General features: G+C 47.8%; 1 protein-coding gene across 2 annotated transcripts in view; it reads left to right on the forward strand.

Annotated features, from left to right (window-relative positions):
* The window catches only part of LOC124217846 (uncharacterized), a 40,104-nt gene that overhangs the window by 14,002 nt on the left and 7,632 nt on the right, over nt 1-18,470 (forward strand). For both annotated transcript variants that reach the window (XM_046623947.2, XM_046623948.2), the window contains exons 9-11: nt 2,917-3,395; nt 4,461-9,345; nt 10,283-10,669. In XM_046623947.2, the coding sequence (XP_046479903.1) occupies nt 2,917-3,395; nt 4,461-9,345; nt 10,283-10,669 (5,751 nt within the window). The remainder of the gene's footprint in view (nt 1-2,916; nt 3,396-4,460; nt 9,346-10,282; nt 10,670-18,470) is intronic.

Here is an 18,470-nt window from a genome sequence, read left to right on the forward strand (position 1 = left end):
TAATGCTTTGATATCATCGAGCGTCTGCAGCTTCCCCGATCTTGAATCTGACTGACATAATTGTGTTCCTTGAAGGTACGTTTGCAAATCACATTCACGTTGTGCATTTTGACAAATGCGAACAGTCGTCGAGTGACTGTGACCGGTTTCTGGAAAAAAAATGTATTGGCTGCAAACTCAATGCATGGAAGGAAAAACCTCGCGTTAACGTAACTCGTTCTCACCTGCGCAGCCGATGCAGGTGGTAAATAAAACTTGTATACCTACTGCAGTGAACGTCGGTGAGGCAGATTTCACGGTGTAGCAGTGAACGAAAAGGTGACGCTGTCTTACCTTTCGTAGAACACACACGTTACCTGCTTTAAACGTCACCTTAATTAGCGCGTCTGGTACTTAGCAAGATCATCCAACTGACAATGTCGACTAATTGGAGTTCCTCAAATCCTTTAGAAAGTTCTGGTGTCAAGGTGAAAATTTTTGGTTTCACCCAGCGACTTGAAATTTCATTTGAATATATTTACTGTCATTCACTTTAGTACGAATCGAGAAACGCAGTGATTTTCACTCGGAGAAGAGTTTTTTTTGCATTATCTAAGCGTATTTCACTATATTGTCGATAAGTTTTTAGCATACAAAACATTCTGGAGGAAGTTTTAAACCAGCGTGATCCGCTAATCGAGTTATTATCAAAAGAACGAGGATGACCGGGCTGCAATCGATTATTGAAGCCTCTGGTCAGCCGCGTGTCATCCGGTTTACCAGTCGGCCGAACGTTCATGCACGGAGGAAGTGAGCGCGAAATCGTCGGATTCGGATGGTGAGGAATTTCCAGTCGCGGTTCGGAATATTGCAGACACCCGTGCGCGCCGTCCGGGTTTGGTTGATTTCCGGGTTAGCCGAGTCCAAAGTTGGTCTTCCGCTCAGTCTACGGCTGTCTCGAGATACCTGGTCTGCCGAGCACCGGTGCAGGTGACCATGGAACCACGACGGCTGCTCGGCCTCCTCCTGACCGTCGCCCTCTTCGTCTACTTCCTCGTCTTCTACGTCGCCGTTGGCTGCCTGCTCGTCCTACTCTGGATCAACAATTATTAGCCGCACAGCAGCGACGGCACTTGGAAACCAAAGACGATCCCAGCTCAAAGTGGAACTTACGAGTCAGTTTCAGTTCTTTTCTTGTTACTGGAATGTCAATCATTCCAAATTTTCCAGTCTTAACAATTCCCGGACGAGTACCGGTTCCACTAGAGAACTGTTAAGAAAAACGGCACGGTAATTCGTGCTGGAATCTTGGCGCGTTTTGGTGGTTATCCAAATAACGAGGCTTACAAAGTGAGGCAGTTGTCTGTGTCGCGGTATTGCAAGAACGAGCCAGCGGACCCGGCCGCTGAACGAACGCCCACGAAGCCGCATCAACGCGCGGCTTCTCTTATCTACTTGTAATACCTGCTCGCTCTGAACGAGTGCAGTAGTCTCTGTTCGTTACGAGTTTGCCTACGCGGTCCACCTCCTCATGCCTAACCGCACACAGACACTCGAAACATAAACCTCGTCTGTGCTCCTGCAGCAAAGTGCGCACAGTTGTGGTAGAAAACCGTGCAGCGTGCGGAGTGTGACGACGTTCTGCGTCTCCACGGTGCGGTGCGCTCACCTGCTGCTCGATTCACGAACACACCAACTTCGAGCTTAGTGTACTATGGACACCAACACTTATCCGCCCCGCTGAACGCCGCTTCGGATTGTGCTTGTGCTTGGGCTTGGGCTTGGGCTTGAGCCCCAAGTTGTGACTGTGAGGCGGAGGCCGGGTGCCTCCGGTTTCGGTGCGTGGTTCAGTCCAGTCGGTATTGCCCCGGCGCACTGACCGTTCCCGGTTATTGTACCCGATCCACAGTGTTTCATAACTCAATGGTTATTTCCTCGTTTGGGTTTCGATCGTGGTGATTAATAGTGAATGTCAATGTATCATCGCTGATCGTACATACCTAATTCGACGGTTTTCAATCATACGGCGGTTCACCGCGGTTGCTGTTGCAGCTTTGTGCATGTGCGGCTGAAAACGTCGAGTATTACACAGAGTGTGTTGTGCTTGTTGATCATTCGAATCTACGTTGCGTCGTGATTACTTTCAACAGTAAAGTTAATCACTGTGTTCGCCGAATCCTCTGAAATATTATCAGGGATCTTGTACAAATTTATGGTACCAAATTAGTCCCTCGTGAAATGATTTGCAAGTATATACGCGTATACAATTTTCATATGCTGATTCATGTATGCATAATAATAATAAAAAAAAAATGAATAAAAAATAATAAATAAAGAACAAAGAAAAAGAAACGTACGCGTAATCACGAAAAATCTATATCGCTAAGATAACGCGCGCTACGTTATCTGTAAGCACAGCAGTTGAAGTGTGAAAAACGTCGCACATCTACAAATCAATATTATTACGATCGAAGTTTAGGTCAGATCGAGTATCCAGAGAGTTATTTATTTATAATTGCGTGTGGTAACTTGGAAGAAAATTTATGGAAAACGTGCTGAAAGTGGGAGAAAAAAAAATGATAACGAGACGGAAGTTCAAAAGCTGGGACTGAAGCGAATCAGGTTGAATTTAACGAAATCAGTATAGTTTTGATGATATTCTTAACAATTGAAAGTCTTTAAAAATTAAACTAAGTTCTCGCAAAAAGCGATTTCAAGCTCGTTACTATCTATTTTCCCTGCATCTGTGTATTGTACCTAATTACTAACCATAGCCAACGGTGTCATTAGTCGATTATGTGGGCCTCTGGTTAGAGTAGACATGATTAACTGGGATATTCGAAACTAACAACGGTGGTGGTGGCTGGACAGAGACAGAGAAGGGGTGAAAATATCAAAGCGGTCTTGAGGACTAACGTCAGTATCCCGATCGCGAAGGCTCTCGACGAAGGGGTCGTTCGCACGCCAGAGGCTGCGCCGAGGACCTCCAGCACCTCCAGGTCATCGGTCGAGGGGGTGCACACTTTAGCCCACCGCAGGGCCAACCGGGACAGGACCAGCCAATCATCGACTACCGTCGTCTCGTTTTCATCAGCTCGGACTCCTCCTCTGGACGCGAGGAGGACGACGCAGACAGCAGCTCCGGGTCCTCCTCCCTCAACGGCGCCCCGAGGTCTACCCTGGCTCAGGGCCTCGAGGACTGCGACTGGGACTACTTTGAAAGTGGCGGGTCCGTACATCCTCTCCACCACCTCCAGGTTGGACTCGTCGGTGTAACGACCTTACCGACCACCGCCACGACCCTCACATCCACCCCGGGATATTCACCGAGTCAGGCTAGAAACCATTCCGGAGTATCCCTTTCCGGTCAGCAGGATTGGAGCTGCTGTCCAGGGAGAGGCTCTTCCGCCTGTCAGGTACCCGCAATTATTTTTATTTATTTACTTTAGTTTTTTGTTCAGTTTCTTCGGCGAAGAAAGCGTGGCGGTATTCGATTACGTTGTAATCAATCGTATCAACGAAAAAGTTTCAGCCGATTTGAAATTGCTTTTTCGCTGGTAATGGTATAACGCAGTAGTTGAAAGTGGCAGATGCATGTCTGAAATTCCCTTTTGACTGGTACGAAAGTATTATTAATCGGGGGAATTTGATCTCTCATTGATAATGAGAATTATTAAAAATTTTACACATGTGTTAAACAGAGAAATAGAAAATAATCAAATCGTATTTTTTTCGTCTTTGTTATGAACAAAAGAAATAATTCTGGATGTTACAACTGTGAATTGTAACTCACTGATGTTGCAATATTATATATATTCCGGTGGTTAAAAAAAAAATTTTTTTTCTTCGCTCTTACCCCATCAAATTACAGTGTTTGATAATGAAAAGATCCTTCGAAAAGATAAGCTCTTCAGCTCAAGTCTAACAGGTTACTTTTTTCATTTTTAATTCCAGTGCATTTAACATGAGGAAATTTCGCTTTCGCCAAAAGTTGAAATATTCGTAAACTGTGCAATATATTTTGAATTCGTGCATAGATCCTTGAAGCTGATTCTTTAAACTTGCCGAATCTCTATAATGAAGCATAGTCATCCACGTCAGAACACATATTACAGTCATCTAAAAACTAAGAATTCTACCAAAAAACAAAAAATCGGTAGTTTTCAGATAACTTTAAAGTGTGACCTGATGATGGTTTTATAATCAGTACAACTATAATATATTTCGTGAACAGAATCGAAACACGCAACAACGAATTTGGTTATTTTCTTCCCTCTCTCTCCGATGAAAGTAGAAAAACGTATGTATACAAACAAGTTAAAGTGACACGTTCGAATTCTTAACACCGCGAACGGTTCAACAGCGTTACGTTGACCGTGTCGCAATTGCAATAGAAAAAAATTCCTGAAAAAAAGCCGTATCTCACACGAACGCGTCTACGAATAACCCTTGACCGCGAGCTGATCCGGTTTTTGGTTTAGGCGTGCGGCGGTGCGAGAGGAGCGAACGTGTTTCCGGTACCAGTACCGATACCGGTGCCCGTGCCGTATCCGGTCCCGGTGCCAGCCTCGCTGTGGACGTCGGGTTTGAGCAGCACGTCGATGATAAACTGCACCGCGGGTGACCTCGGGGCGCTTCAACTTTCGCGGGCTGGCGGACCATCAGCAGCTGCCCAGTGGTTCGCCTGGCCGCCACGTTTCGTCCAGGACATTAACGGTGGGCCCCGAATCGCGGATCCCTCGGGCCTCCTGGATTCACGCTCTCAGGACGCGGCGACGGCGGCCGCAGTCGCTGCGGCGACCTTCGCCTTCCACCAGGGGCGAACCGGTGCCCTGGTGGACTTTGGTCAACCGAGTGCCGAGAAGCCGGCCGAGCCCCCGGCAGGGGACCAGGAAGAGTCGGCCTCCGATGCAGTCGAGCAGAAGGCCGGGAAATCGTCGGACTCCGAGAGCGAGGGAGAGGGAACGAAGATGAACTACCGGATGAACTCCGGGAGCTCGTCGGGACGCTCTTCGGCCGACAGCAGCGACCTCGAGGACTCGGCTTCCCACCACTTCTCTCGAGTGTTCGTGGTCAACGACGATTCGTCGACGAGTGACAACGAGCCCGAGGACGTCGAGGACCTCGAGGACTCTGACTCCAATCGCGAGGTGGGCATAACGCTGCGGCGAGTCACCGCGCTACCCGAGGATGGACCTGTGGTCCTGCGGCACGTCCGGTTCCTCGACGAGGATCGGAGTCAGCCGGATACCAAGGAGACGGAGAGTTCCAGGGTAAAACTGAGCCGAGTGCGAAGCCTCGAACTCGAGAAAAACGAGATATACCTGGTCGACTCGGCGGCCGACGAAGCGGAGCACAGGGTGGAGCTCAAGTCTGTGAGGAGTCTGGATCCCGACGTAATCGGGGACTCTGAAAGCCCCACTGACCCAGATTCACTGATGCCGGAGGGAGAGGAGAGCTCGGCGATGGTTCCCGACTCCCTCGAGATAACGAGCGACGCCTTTTCACCGCTCGGCGGCGACACTTGTTCGACCGATACGAGGACCGATAAGCCGGAGGCGTTATCGCCGGTCGCGGGAGGCGAGAATGATAGCGGGTCTAGTGATCGACCAGTTTTCGTACCGTCGTCGATGATCGACGGTGGCACGATCATGGCGGATAATAAAAGTGGGAAATCGTATTCCCCTCTGAACGCGACTCTACCCGGAAGTGAGACCAGCAACACGGGAAGCAGCGACACCACGACCGGCAGCGAGGTCAGCAGCGATGAACTCCACGAGTACGACATTACCGCTTGGTCTCGGGACCAGGACGAAGAGGAGGACGAGGACGAGGCCGCCGCCTTTAGCGCAGTCAACGAGGATCTGATCAAGCTACGCGAGCGACTGATCGCCGAGCCCAAAAACGAGGACAAGACTAACCAGGACGGGTTCAACTCCGATGGCTTTTCCACCGACGAAGGGGGGTCCAGTAGGTTGGACAGTGGCGTCGCCACCGGCGTCGAGGATGCTGCTGTCAACTCCCTTCAGACGACGCCCGGCGAATCAATAGAGTCGGTCCATGCCCCGCCGGTGGGTGATGAGAAGCAGGAGGAGAAGGAGAAGCAGGACGAGGATCATACGGTGAACGATCTGATATCGATAAAGATCCACGAGATATTCAAGAGCGTCGGATCGCCGGACGTCGCAAGTGATCACACGGTTGAAATCGGCAGCGGGAATGAGTGTCGTCGGAAAACTGGAGGAGAGATAGTAGGAGGTGGAGGTGGAGGTGGAGGTGGAGGTGGAGGTGGAGGTGGAGGTGGAGGTGGAGGTGGAGGTGAGAGGCATGAGCTGGAACAGGTGGAAGGGGCCGCGCGTGTCGGAGCGACGGGGACCACGGCGCATGTTTTGCCAGCATCGGCAGTCGAGCGACGCCCGCCCGTAGGGAAGGATGGGTGCCAGACAACAGCAGTCGCTTCTCTTCAATCACCGCCGAAGTCGACACAACACGCTGCGGCGAAAGGTTCGAAGAGCGTTGCTAACGGAAATCGGTACAAGAGCCTCGTGATGATAACCCAGGGCGCCTACCAGCCGGTGAACGTCGTCACCTCGGACACGACGACCCTGCTTCAACCGGAGGAAGGACCGCCGGCCCCGCGTGGCCTGGCCGGCTACTATCACCTGGCCCTGGAGGCCGCGGCTGAAGCTACGGGTCGCAATGCGACCTCTCCTGCGGTCCCGCGAAGACCTCCGACAGTTAAGCGATCGGCGCCCCGCGTGGCGCCAGTGGAACCGGAAGTTGACAGTGGACTCAGCGTTGGTAGTGCCAGTGAAAGTGATGACGTTCAGTCGGTCAAGAGCAGCGCTGCTGCCGGGAGGGTCGTGGCTCTTCCGGAGAAGAATTCAGCCGCTGAGCCAGTCGTTGTTATACTCGAGGAAGGTCTCGCCGACGACGATTCGTGGGTCGAGGAGGTCTCTCACGACGAGGATGAGCCCGGCGCAACCACTGCGACGGAGGAGAGCTCCGAGGACGAGGCCAACAACATTGGCGACCGGGAGGAGGAGCTTCGTGGCTATCACAGGCAAGCGATCGACTTCACGCTTCACACAATCGTCGAGGAATCCTGCGAGGAGAGCGAGGCCGAGCCGTCCAGCCTCGCTGCCGGAAGTCCGAGGAAGCAGCGACCGCCGTCCGCTTCCGAACTTGAAAAGTACTTCTTCTTTGGGCTCGGCGAGGGACCGGCGAGTGTCGGAGGATCCCGCGAGGCGGACAGTCTTTCGGAGACTTCGTCGATTTACTCGGAGGGACTCGAGTCCCTCGGTCAGGACGAAAACGGTCAGATTACGGAGAAGAACTCGCCGGAGTATCTGGTCTCTTCATCGTCCTCAAGACTCGAGAAGTACTTCCTCTCCGACTTCTTAGGTTTCGACAGGGACCGAAGAGACTCGGACGGATCCGTTGGGAGCGATTCAGAGGGCAGACCAAGCCCGGAACAGCGCAGGAAACGCCTCGTTCGAGCCCGTGGAACAGGCCGATCGCACAGCTCCTCCCTTGACAATCTCCTCGCTCTTGCTCAGAGCTCGAACAATCTCAGCTCGCAGAACTCGCTGCAGGACCTAAGCCTGAATCCTGACTCTCAGGAGACTCAATCGGAGGGTTCATCGACCGAAACAGACGGCGCCGACGATCAGGCACCGGCTTTTGGCACCGACGGACAGTTCGATACCGTTAAACGGAAGAAGAAGAAGCCCAGAAACCTCGGTACTCAGAGCCCGCGCATCCCCGAGGATAGAAACAAGACCCCTGAACCCACGATTGAACTGGATGCCGATCCCGAGGCTGGAAACTCCGAAGAGGACAGAGCAAAGACTCCGCAACCGGACGCGTCTCAGCTACCGGAAATGAGTCGGGTCAAGAGTCTGCAGACTCCACAGCTTCAGGCCGAGAAGAACGACGTAGGTCTCGTCAGGGGAAAGCAGCACTCCAGGGATTCCGGTTTCATCGGTAGCTACGACGACCTTCTACAGCATCAAAGGACTCAATTATTATCGGCCGATGGACAAACTCCGAACGGTATCCAGGATCTGGGAAAAAAGGAGGATAGGAGAGGGATGGCCACGACGCGGTCGGAGCAGCCCGTTTCTCAGGCAAATCTCGCGCCCCCGAATGCCTCTCTCTCGCGGAAGGACAGCTTCAACAATTGGTCGAGCGACGAGGAGACGAATCTGATGATGTCAAAGATGCGTCAGTTCTTCAAGACCATGGTAGCGAACTCGAACAGCAGTCAAACGCCGACGAACTCGAGCGCCGCGTCTCCGGCACCGAGTCCTCGGCTTCCTGGTAGCTCTCCACGATCCCGACCCGGTGCAGGAATCGGTGTGGTTGGCAGTCAGAGCAGAACGAAGCCGCCGCAGCTTGTTTACTTCGAAAACGAACTTACCAGACTGATGAAAACGGTACCCGGGATCCGGGATGAGCAGGTTAAGGAAATCGTCGAATACCTGAGCTCGGAGGACACCTGGTCAGACTCGTATGACAGCTCAGACTACACCAGTTCCGACCTCGAGGGCGCCGGCGGTCGGCGGTCCGCCCTTCAGGAACAGATATCGCAGAGCTGCCAACAGATCATTAGCAAGTTCGACACCACCGGGACCGTCGAACCGCCGGCCGCACCGCAGCCGCAGCCGCTTGGCTGTCGCGACACGGCCTTTGTGTATCAAAAACTGGTCCAGAGCTTCACGAAGATGACCGGCGACGGCGGAAGTTCGGACGCCAGCTCAACGCCGCACAGCAGTCCTCCCCTGATTGCCAAGGTCATGCATCACATCGGAAGCCGGCTGGTCGCCCTGATGCACGAGGTCTCGGAGGGCGGACCGGCCGTCCAGCAGCCCGCTCAACCCTGGCGACGGTATCCTCACCACAGGACTCCCTCGTCCGCCAGCACAACCGAGGACGACGATTCGACCTCCGATTCCGCCCAGCACCCCTTGCCAAGGTCGAAGTCTCACGATCCGCTTCTTCTGCTCAACGGACATCCGGCCGCCGGGTACCAGGAGGGCGAAGAACGCGAAGCCAGCGACAACGAGCGTTTCTCGTGGCGCGGCAGCTTCGAGTCAGCTCTCATGCCTGCTGACTCCAGGACGAAACTCAGCCTCCTGGCTTGCTCCGGCGACGTCAGCGCGTCCGCTAGCGCTCTCGCCATGGCCGCTAAACGCCGCAGCGCCGGCGATCTACTTTTCAATCCCAAGAGTCTGTCACGCGAACAACTTGACCGCGTTAGAAGCTGCGGATCCATCGGAGGCGGCTCGGCTTCCATTGAGGACAAGATATGGAGCAACAGGAGAAGGTCGTCTGTTCCTGACGCTAACACCAGGGGAGAATCCGGTGAGACATACTTCTTCACTCTACCTATGTTGTTGTTCTTTATTATTATACTTCGGATTTCCCCCGGTTATCCATCGAATCATTTACGGGTACGGACCGAATGGTGAAAGTATCTTATACTCACTCCGTTACTATCGTGATATAATGTGTTCGTGTTTGTGAATGTTTCGTTATTACTATACTTTTGTGCGTGTTCAATTGACGGTTCAACTCGCGGCCCCACCGAGCCATGTTTGCTTGGTTTTTTCTTTTTTTTTTCTTGCGATACTCCTTAAACAACAAAGTCTTTTCGGGTGATATTAGTTTTGGTTATTTCGTTCAAAGAGCGTTGTGCTTGCTTTAACAATGTTATTTCACCGCCACTCAAGTGCGTAATGTCCGGAAATATCATTATACACAGATACTTTGAAATCTTTCAAATTTACCATCATAGTTAGTGGTACATAGTAGACTGCAAGATGTTTGCTTATCTTGTTTACACGGGGTTACCAGATTTACTCAGCAGATAATCTTACACAAGCTGTTGAGTATTTTAAAAGTGAACGCGAGTGTTGGTTCTAAATTACAATCGTATATTCAGGGCAAAGTTTGATGATTTAAGTAAAATTGCATCAGTATCAAAATTTGACTAACAGCGAACACACGTTAGTAGAAACTTGTATTTTTTTTATGCTTGTAAATTTGACTGGTCCGTGTTCCTTCACCTTTGGTATATAAATTTTGCATACATCCCAGTGTTTCCTTCCTCGAACAAGCGAGAATGGTAACAGTACATCGCTACCATGATCGATTGAGTCGTGGCAAGACCTCCGTGATACCTGAAAACGCGAAATATCTCGAGTCGGCGCGAGTTTATCGCCTTGAATTTCGCACGCGAGGATGATATAACCTGATATAGCTTGACCCAACGCGAGTGGATGATCGTTGAATGTCGCAGGGGCGTCGGCCGGCGACGATGACACCGAAGACGAACTGGAATACGCGGCGGATTCGCGGGCGACGACGTTGCCTAGAGGGCTGCAGGCGGCAGCGACAGCGACCAACTCGCTCCCCCGGCTACCGGCGGTTTCACTCACTTCCGGTCCCGGTTCGACAATGCACAAGGCCCACAGTGTTCACCACTTCCTCCAGCAGCACAACAACGTCAAATCCGCAAGGTATCGGCCGCCGGGATTCGCCAGGAACAACATCTCCGGTGGCGGCCCTTCCGCTGGACCCAAAAGGGCCGTCAGTGCACCCGGACTCCAACTTCCGGCCGGCTCGAGCTCTGTTGGTAAGCGAGAAACCGCCAGGAGTCGAAGGCAGGCCATTTCTCTCACCCCCGGTAAGTCTCTCGTTTGTCGTGTAAAAATTTGAGAATTTAGACTGTCTGGATTATCGATTTTTTGACCTCTGAAAGTAGCGAAGGACATCTTTTGGAAGTAAAGATATCTTTTAAAAGTTAAAAAATGGGTTATACGTCATATGTCAGACGTTTTTTTGATGACGTTCCGTCTTGTGCTGTCTGAGAAGTACATACCATGTGTACTCAAGTGGGACAATAAAAAATTTGGGAAACATTCAACTGCAACATTAACGCTGTCGCGAAGAGATCAATCCAAGTTCGATCTAGTACAGAACCTTGCTACAGGTATAATAGAGCACCACGTCGTTCGTCGTCAGTTAGGGAGACTGTGATTAATGAGGATAGACCATATAGGAAGCGTTTTACCGCGATGATGCGGTGCTTTCGAATTTCCACCAATCCCTGCGGCGAGAGATGAGCAGTCGGTCGGCTTTTACACGTCGGGTTCGTCGGATAGATATCGTCGCTGCATCGTCCATTCACGCGTCCTCCTCCTAGACCAGTTTTACACACTGTTTCTACTCCAAGCACACGTGTGCGTTCGCGTACGCGTGTATGTGCGTAAACATTGGAGGGGATCCCTTTCCACCTTTGAAGGATAACCGGAGGGCGCGTGCATTCGTTTTTCCGACCCCGCGCTGACGCCTTTTCGTTATTAAGGCGCACCTGCACGCAATTTGGGGTTCCGAATGGCGTGCTGTTACGTGAAAAATGCCCCACAGCACGCTCCAGGATGTGCCTAACCCGAAATGTTATATTATCATGGACGTGATAATGACTCATGAATTAATCAATTATGCAGTGACTGTTAATGATCAACGGTCATAAGCTGCAACTGGACGACACGCTTCCCACTGTTCTCATCTACACGTAGAATTCAAAATCTGATGACTATACGCCTTGTAATTTTTACTTGTCAAATGAATTTGAAATGAAATGAAACCCTTTTGCGCCATTTTTTTTCTTAGAGATCGTAACTCAGCAATGAGACGTACTGAGATAAAATTCAAACCAGCTGAGTTCTGACTTATATTTGAACTCTTTTTAGCATACTACGGCATGCGGCTAACAACATGTTTTTCTCCCGTCATACTTTTACCTTGAAATATGAGCAGTGGACATTCTTTTAAATCTTTTTTCATAATCATTTTATTTTATTTTACGTAGTCGAATTTGAACTCGAGAAAACACGGAGTTCAAACCCCAGCACGTATAATATTGCCTTGAGATTTATGTTGATATTGGACATCGTTTTGAAGACAATATCTTCGCGACTTTTCCACGCTTGTATACGACCTACTTTCCTTCTCCGTCAACTTTAATCCTTATCGACGTTTTTTTTTCTTTGACCTGTGTATTCCGATACCTTGAAGAGGGTGCGGCTCTCAGCGTTCCAGAAAAAGCAGCAGGCAGGATGCAAGAGAGGAGGCGAAAAATTAGAAGGCCTTTTAGATAGTGTAACACGATAACCATCGCGCATGCACTTATTGCCAAATGCTGTAGAAGGTTCCCGTCAAAACAGAAATATGATTAGCTCGACGTTCCAGGTTCTAGGATAGATCGATCTAGGATCGTTCGAAAAAGACCCGATTGTCCCTGAATTGAAATACTTGATGACTAGTTAATTGAGCGTTCACCAGCCGGTTCGTAACGCGTCCGTGAATATTCGTAATGACACGTTCGTTCCCTCCGCATGGTCGTAACTTTGTGCATAATGGCCGCGGTTAATGCCAGGTTTCGATGATCGCATGCGTAGGCGAAAAGGAGGAGCGGATAGAGTTTTTTGACGATGTGCAATCAATTCATCAAGGCTCTCTCTCCGCCTGGGTTCAAGGTGTACTAGATAAACAATGTATTCCCCATCATTATCTTACACTCTGACAATAAACGGTCGGAATGGATGAACACGTGGTGGAATTAGATTATACACGTGTCTACGGCACGTACAATTAGTCGGCACCGTTGTCTAGATAAAGAGAAATCGAGAAAAGCCAGCCGATCAAATTACCCCGCTGGATTTGCAGTATTGCAACGCCTCGTTCCGAACCGATTTGCGAATCGCAACCATGAACACGGAGGTGAACGTGACATTAGATAACGGCCAGTGACGGGACGCGAAGGGGCCAAAGAAGACGAACTGCGATCATAAGGACGAGGACGGGCGTCATTTCCGACACGCGAATCGCTGCTCGTGTGGTTTTGTAGAATTTGGGAAGACGGACTGCCAGAAACTGTACGTGGCGTACTGTTATATGAAAGTAGCGAATGACGCGATGGTGTATGTATGCCGTACCCACGAATCATGCACCTACATACATCCATCCATCCACCGCTTCAACCGAGTCGTCGTGGTGACTATAGCACACCTTTGGATAAAGTTTCCTCGAGCCGGCCACCTGTAGCGGCGACGTTGCCACGTCTATCTTTCTCTCCCTCTCTCTCTCTCTCTCTCTTTTCATAAATTTGCACCGCTGGGTACTCGGGTACCTGCTACCTGTATGACGTGTGTATCTATCTCCATGCTGTTGTGTCGTCTGTGTCACACCGATAGAAATTGGCAGTCAAGCCAATAGTCGGTTTTCCCGTAACATGGCACCGTGCACACCAATCTTCTCCCTCCCGGGCTCGGGGAATTCAGATGCTGTTATGAATGGAATGAAAAGAAAAAAGATAAAAGAAGGAGAAGAGGAAGACAAATAGAAAGAGAAAGGAACTGAGCAAAGGTTGAAACTCGGAGAGATACTTTATTTTCTTACTAAGATCATCTTCAAAAATTGATGTTCACTGAGAAAAACTTCATTTGTTGTAGTAACTAGAAATATTCAGTAAAACATATATCGTTAAAGAAACTGTTTGAATATTGTTGGAATTACGAAAAACGAGATACGCGTAACCATTTTGCGCTATTGTTGATCCTTTTTTGGTAGTTGCAACGCAAAATCAGTTTGTGAGGTTTACTCTACTTTTTTAGTTAAATAAGGCTTAACGTCAATTTATTCTTGCACAAGCATTAAATTTTCACAACAGTTGCAAGAAAATATAGTAACAGTGATCGTAATGAGAAAGAATAGTAACGGATACTAGACTTTCCGGTAACAGCTACAAAACTGATTTTCATTTTCTACCTAGAACTATATTTTTCGATTGTGGTAAAAAATGAAAATAATTAAGGACTGAGCGGTAACCGAAACTAAAAATTTTTCTCAGTGTCATTAGGATAGAAACATTGATAGAATGAGCGGAAAATTTCATACAAAAACGAGTCTGTTGTAGTATCAAACAGCAACGGTAACAATGAAACGTACCGAACGAGTGACGATGTGGTAAAAACAAATAAAGCACACATTGATAGTTCAAAAACCCAATATTAGTCGAGGAGCGTGTTGTGTCATAGGTAGTAGCGATTACGTATAGACATTTTTCTGCTCGATGCAATTGAAGACTGATAACACGAGGGTGAAGAAAAGAGGCAACGATCATACAAAGAGGCATGTAACAACAGTGAATTCGGAAATCGTTTTACTCGAGGTCGAATTGTGAACGCGACTCGGCTAGCTACGAGCGTGAAAGTTGCTCCGCAGGAAGCTGTGCTGTTTCGACGGTACAATAATACAGGTACTATACACCTAGAAGTTTGCAACGAATGACGAGGCGGTGGTGGTGGGACCCGGTGTAATATCCAACTTTGTATTAGTGTATAAACGAGACAGCGATATAACGGTGTTACATTTTATGCATTCCTATGTCGAAAGTTTTCCTCATTTTCGACCATCATTGAGCGCCGCGCGATCTACGGATCTCGGCAGAAGACTCTGCTCTTTTCGATCGTTCTTACAGCAGTTAGAGCCTTCCGTTTTATTCCTCTCTCAACTCGAATTCGCAACGAACTATTAACGCCATTTATTTAATACACAACGAATTGAGAGAATCGAGGAGGCTTCATCGTGACTTCAAAGCAGGACTGCAACCTTCGAAGCGATGCTCAAGGCTCGATCCTACGGATCGTACATCCCGTCTGCGACTCTTCGCGTATTACGCGATCACTTCACCTTACAGTGCCCGAACGGCTGGCTCTAATCACATTACGAATCTATAATGCACACTACCGGCTCGCCGATCCGAATTCAGGGACGGCATTGCCCGTCTCGGTGCCCCCGGCATCCCGGAGAGATTGCTTTACGTGTCGCGCGAGACGCAAGCGACTGACCTCCTTCGTCTTTCTATAATATCGAGGTTGCTCGCACTACGCTTTCTAGAAAACATTATTAAATGGATCGACGGCTATTGTAACGCCTTCAGCCCTGAAATGCTTACGAAATACCGATCCGGGTTACGGTATCCAAATATGAAGACGCGGAGCGAAGGGAGAAATGCTATCGTGAAATGATCCATTTTTTTTTCAAACTTCGGTATATTCTTCATTGATTTCTTTCACTTTGCTTCTGATTTTCTCTTCGATCTCATCTTTGGAAGTCTGATTGATTATTTTCAATCTTTGCACAACGGTTGATTGTAGACGATTTAGAATTGAATAAATTGCAAATTGTTTCAGACATATAACAGGTATTCAAAATATTGCGATTTCGCATTACAAATCAGCCAGCGACTAATTGCCTCGGTCTGTTCGATGCAGAGAATAGTTCGACGAAGAGAAAATCGGAGACAAAAAATTTCTAGAACAATTTGCGTTTAAATAGTTGCAGTGGGCGGACGGGATTGAACTTTTTTTTAATTCTTTTGCAACGTATTAAACGGTGGCCCTGACCGTAGGCGATTCGTATCGGATATTAATTACCCGTAGAGACGGCAAAAACCTACGCATTCTGCAAACATTACAGACAAGGATCAAGTCCTTTCCAGGACCTCCGCAATATTCGATTCTACGCAGAGAATAGTTGATTTTTTATTTTTTATTTTCTTGTTCAAACAAGTATTTTTGTCATACTGTTTTGCTTCTTCTTCTTTTATTTTCAATTTCGCAAAAACTGTTCACGGCGATGAAACTCTGATCTAACTGTTTAAAGTTCACAGCTTGAAATCTTCATAACAATTCACTGCAAATCGTATTTAACAAATCAGTAGGATCGCGGTTGTTCATCCTTTCGTTTCGAGATTGAGTTTTTCGACTGCAATTATCTATTCGGCGCTTTTTAACAATCGTGAATCGTCTTTAAATGGTAAATGGAGAAGAAAAAAGAGAGACTGAGGAAACGGTTTACTTATCGTCGCTCGTGTTTCGCCACGTTTAAGATTGCATTATATGTTATACACACACGCAGCATATTGTAGTACAACTTCCGGTGAGGTGGACCTTCGCCCAGAGGTTTCGATAAGCTGAGCAAGAAACCGAAGGAGAAGAACAATGACAATAATTGTTTTTAACCAAACAACAACATTTGTATTTTGCAACATATCGCATCGCCTTCGTGACACAGTTGTAATCAATCCAGTTTTTGGTCAGTGGGAAATTTCTGTGTTACTGACGTATTACTCGATTCAAAAGATGACATCACGAATGAATCGAGGAACAGAGGGTGCAACGATTTTGTCGCACTGTGATTTTGCCAAATGATTCACAAAAACGGGTTTAGAAAACTTTATTTTTCACAATAGAATCGATATTGATTGTTCGCCGCAATAAAGCTCGATCTTTTCGAATAATAAAATCGAACAGTCATGATCGACATCTGATCTCGAGGCAAAAACACTCGGGCATCATAATCAGCGAGCTACGCAGAGTCGCAGCTGTCCACAAGCTCTAGGCGGAAGTTTTGCGGTCTGAGAGAACTGCAGGAGTGAAATATCCGAGGTCCGACATTTCAGTAACTGCCTCGCGTCGTTCGAATACTGATCGAAAACTTCTGCTGGAGTGTTTTAAAAGCAGAGAGTACAATAAGGCAAATGGATGGTTCCATTTCTGATCACTGTTTACATACAATCACTTGTGGCCGTTTTCACAAAATTTTGTACTCATTAATTTGACCGCTAATATCTTCTACTGCATCTAGTATCTCAAGTATTGAGTCATCAAGCTTGATCAAAACTAAAGTTTGTCAGTTAGACTGCGAGTTCTGATAGCAATTTAATGTTCCCAAAACGCGAATGGATGTTAACACAAGTTTGCGCGAAGCCAATTATTGTACTGACTTATATTCGTTTTCATTAAAAGAATGACTCGGTATTAGCTGCAAGTTGAACTGTCAATTGTGTTCGAACGATCAGAATTTGAGGTACTTGATTCATCGACGACCAAGATCCGACTTTGAGAGCAAGTTTTGGCTACAATATTATAACACTTCGTTGTTTGAAAATTAGTGTTTAAGTGAACGGTGACCTCTGTGTCTTGCATTTGTGACCACAGTAACAAGTGTATAAAACAATGATCATTAAATCTGACAACTGTAGGTACTAAAATGGCTTGAACCAGTGCATCGTCTCGTATCCTATGAGAATAATTAAGTAAAGGAGTAAGAGAGGAACCTCGTTTCCAAAATGCCCGGGAAAGTCGCCTACTCGACTTTTCGCACCCGGGAACCGGATTGGACGCCGGTGGACGAAACGATCGGATATTGGCGGCGCTGTTGTTGTTGCTGCGAAGGCTCGGGCTCGACGGAGAGCGTCGACGTCGACACGGCGGTTGCCTGGGTCCGATTCGAGGAATGGGCCCGACGGCTGAGATCGGGGTCGGTCCAGCTTTCGGGCCCGAAGGACTCGGCGAGCTCGACGGAGGGCGAAGCTGCACCGAAAACGACGATAAAAAGCGTCGGAAACGGGGGGTCTCAGTCCCCGAGCCTGAAAATGACTTACGAAAAGCTCGCAGGGTTTAAGACGAAGACCCCGGTCAGTCTCGACGGAAGTCGACCAGCCTCGCGAAGCGGCTCGAATTCTGGTGGGAAAAACAAATCCGGGAATGGCTCGACGGGAAACGAAAGCAGCGATCATGAGCCGCTCAATCCTCAAGCTGCTGCAGGGAAAAATAAGCTCGGGGTTAGAATACGCGAGATGCCCGATATTGTCGTTCAGAATTACGGTAATTCGGTCGAGACCCGGGAAGTTCGAAAGACCTTCGATACTTCAACGCGAGTTGTACAAATTTTTCTATATTTTTCTTCGATTGATGAGTCATTTCTGCGCTTCAAACAACGCGCAGTGGAATTAAGGACATTCACTAAGATCAAAGCTTTGGTTGTATCGTTAGTGTGTTTTTTTTTTTTTTTTTTTTTTTTAGGTATTTTCACACATTGAGTAAAACTTTATTGAGAAAAATTGGTGAAAATATTTTTGGGTCTCAAAGAGTGTCAAGTATTTGAACATGTAGTGCTATAACGATATTTACTTGTTGGTACAAAATCATTAAATCAAACAACCGATACCTTGAATCTAGTACCTACATTGCATAATTATTAAATTGCAGTGCAAATCATTTGAACTGAACAAATTACTCGTGTAATCGAATAAAGCAAACCAGGTAGAATAAATAAATGGATCTGCATTTACTCGTGAACGAGTAAAAATTTTTTTCAATCTTATGACTCGATTACTTAGTTCTCATAACTAGGCTTGACATAGTTTTGATCGAACTTTATCATTCAAAGTTTGTATATTTCAATAGCTTTTTATTTCCTAGACGGTTTTGTGCATTCTGTTTATGTTAAAAATGTGACAACTTTATACCGAGATGTGTGTTTCTGGCATAAGACTCGCGTTGCTTACGTACCAATCTTATCAAACTTCGAGCACTTCCGTTTTCAGATTGTGAACTTCACAATCCATTAATTAA

The sequence above is a fragment of the Neodiprion pinetum genome, chromosome 4 (assembly GCF_021155775.2).
Source record: "Neodiprion pinetum isolate iyNeoPine1 chromosome 4, iyNeoPine1.2, whole genome shotgun sequence".
NCBI classification, from domain to species: domain Eukaryota; kingdom Metazoa; phylum Arthropoda; class Insecta; order Hymenoptera; family Diprionidae; genus Neodiprion; species Neodiprion pinetum.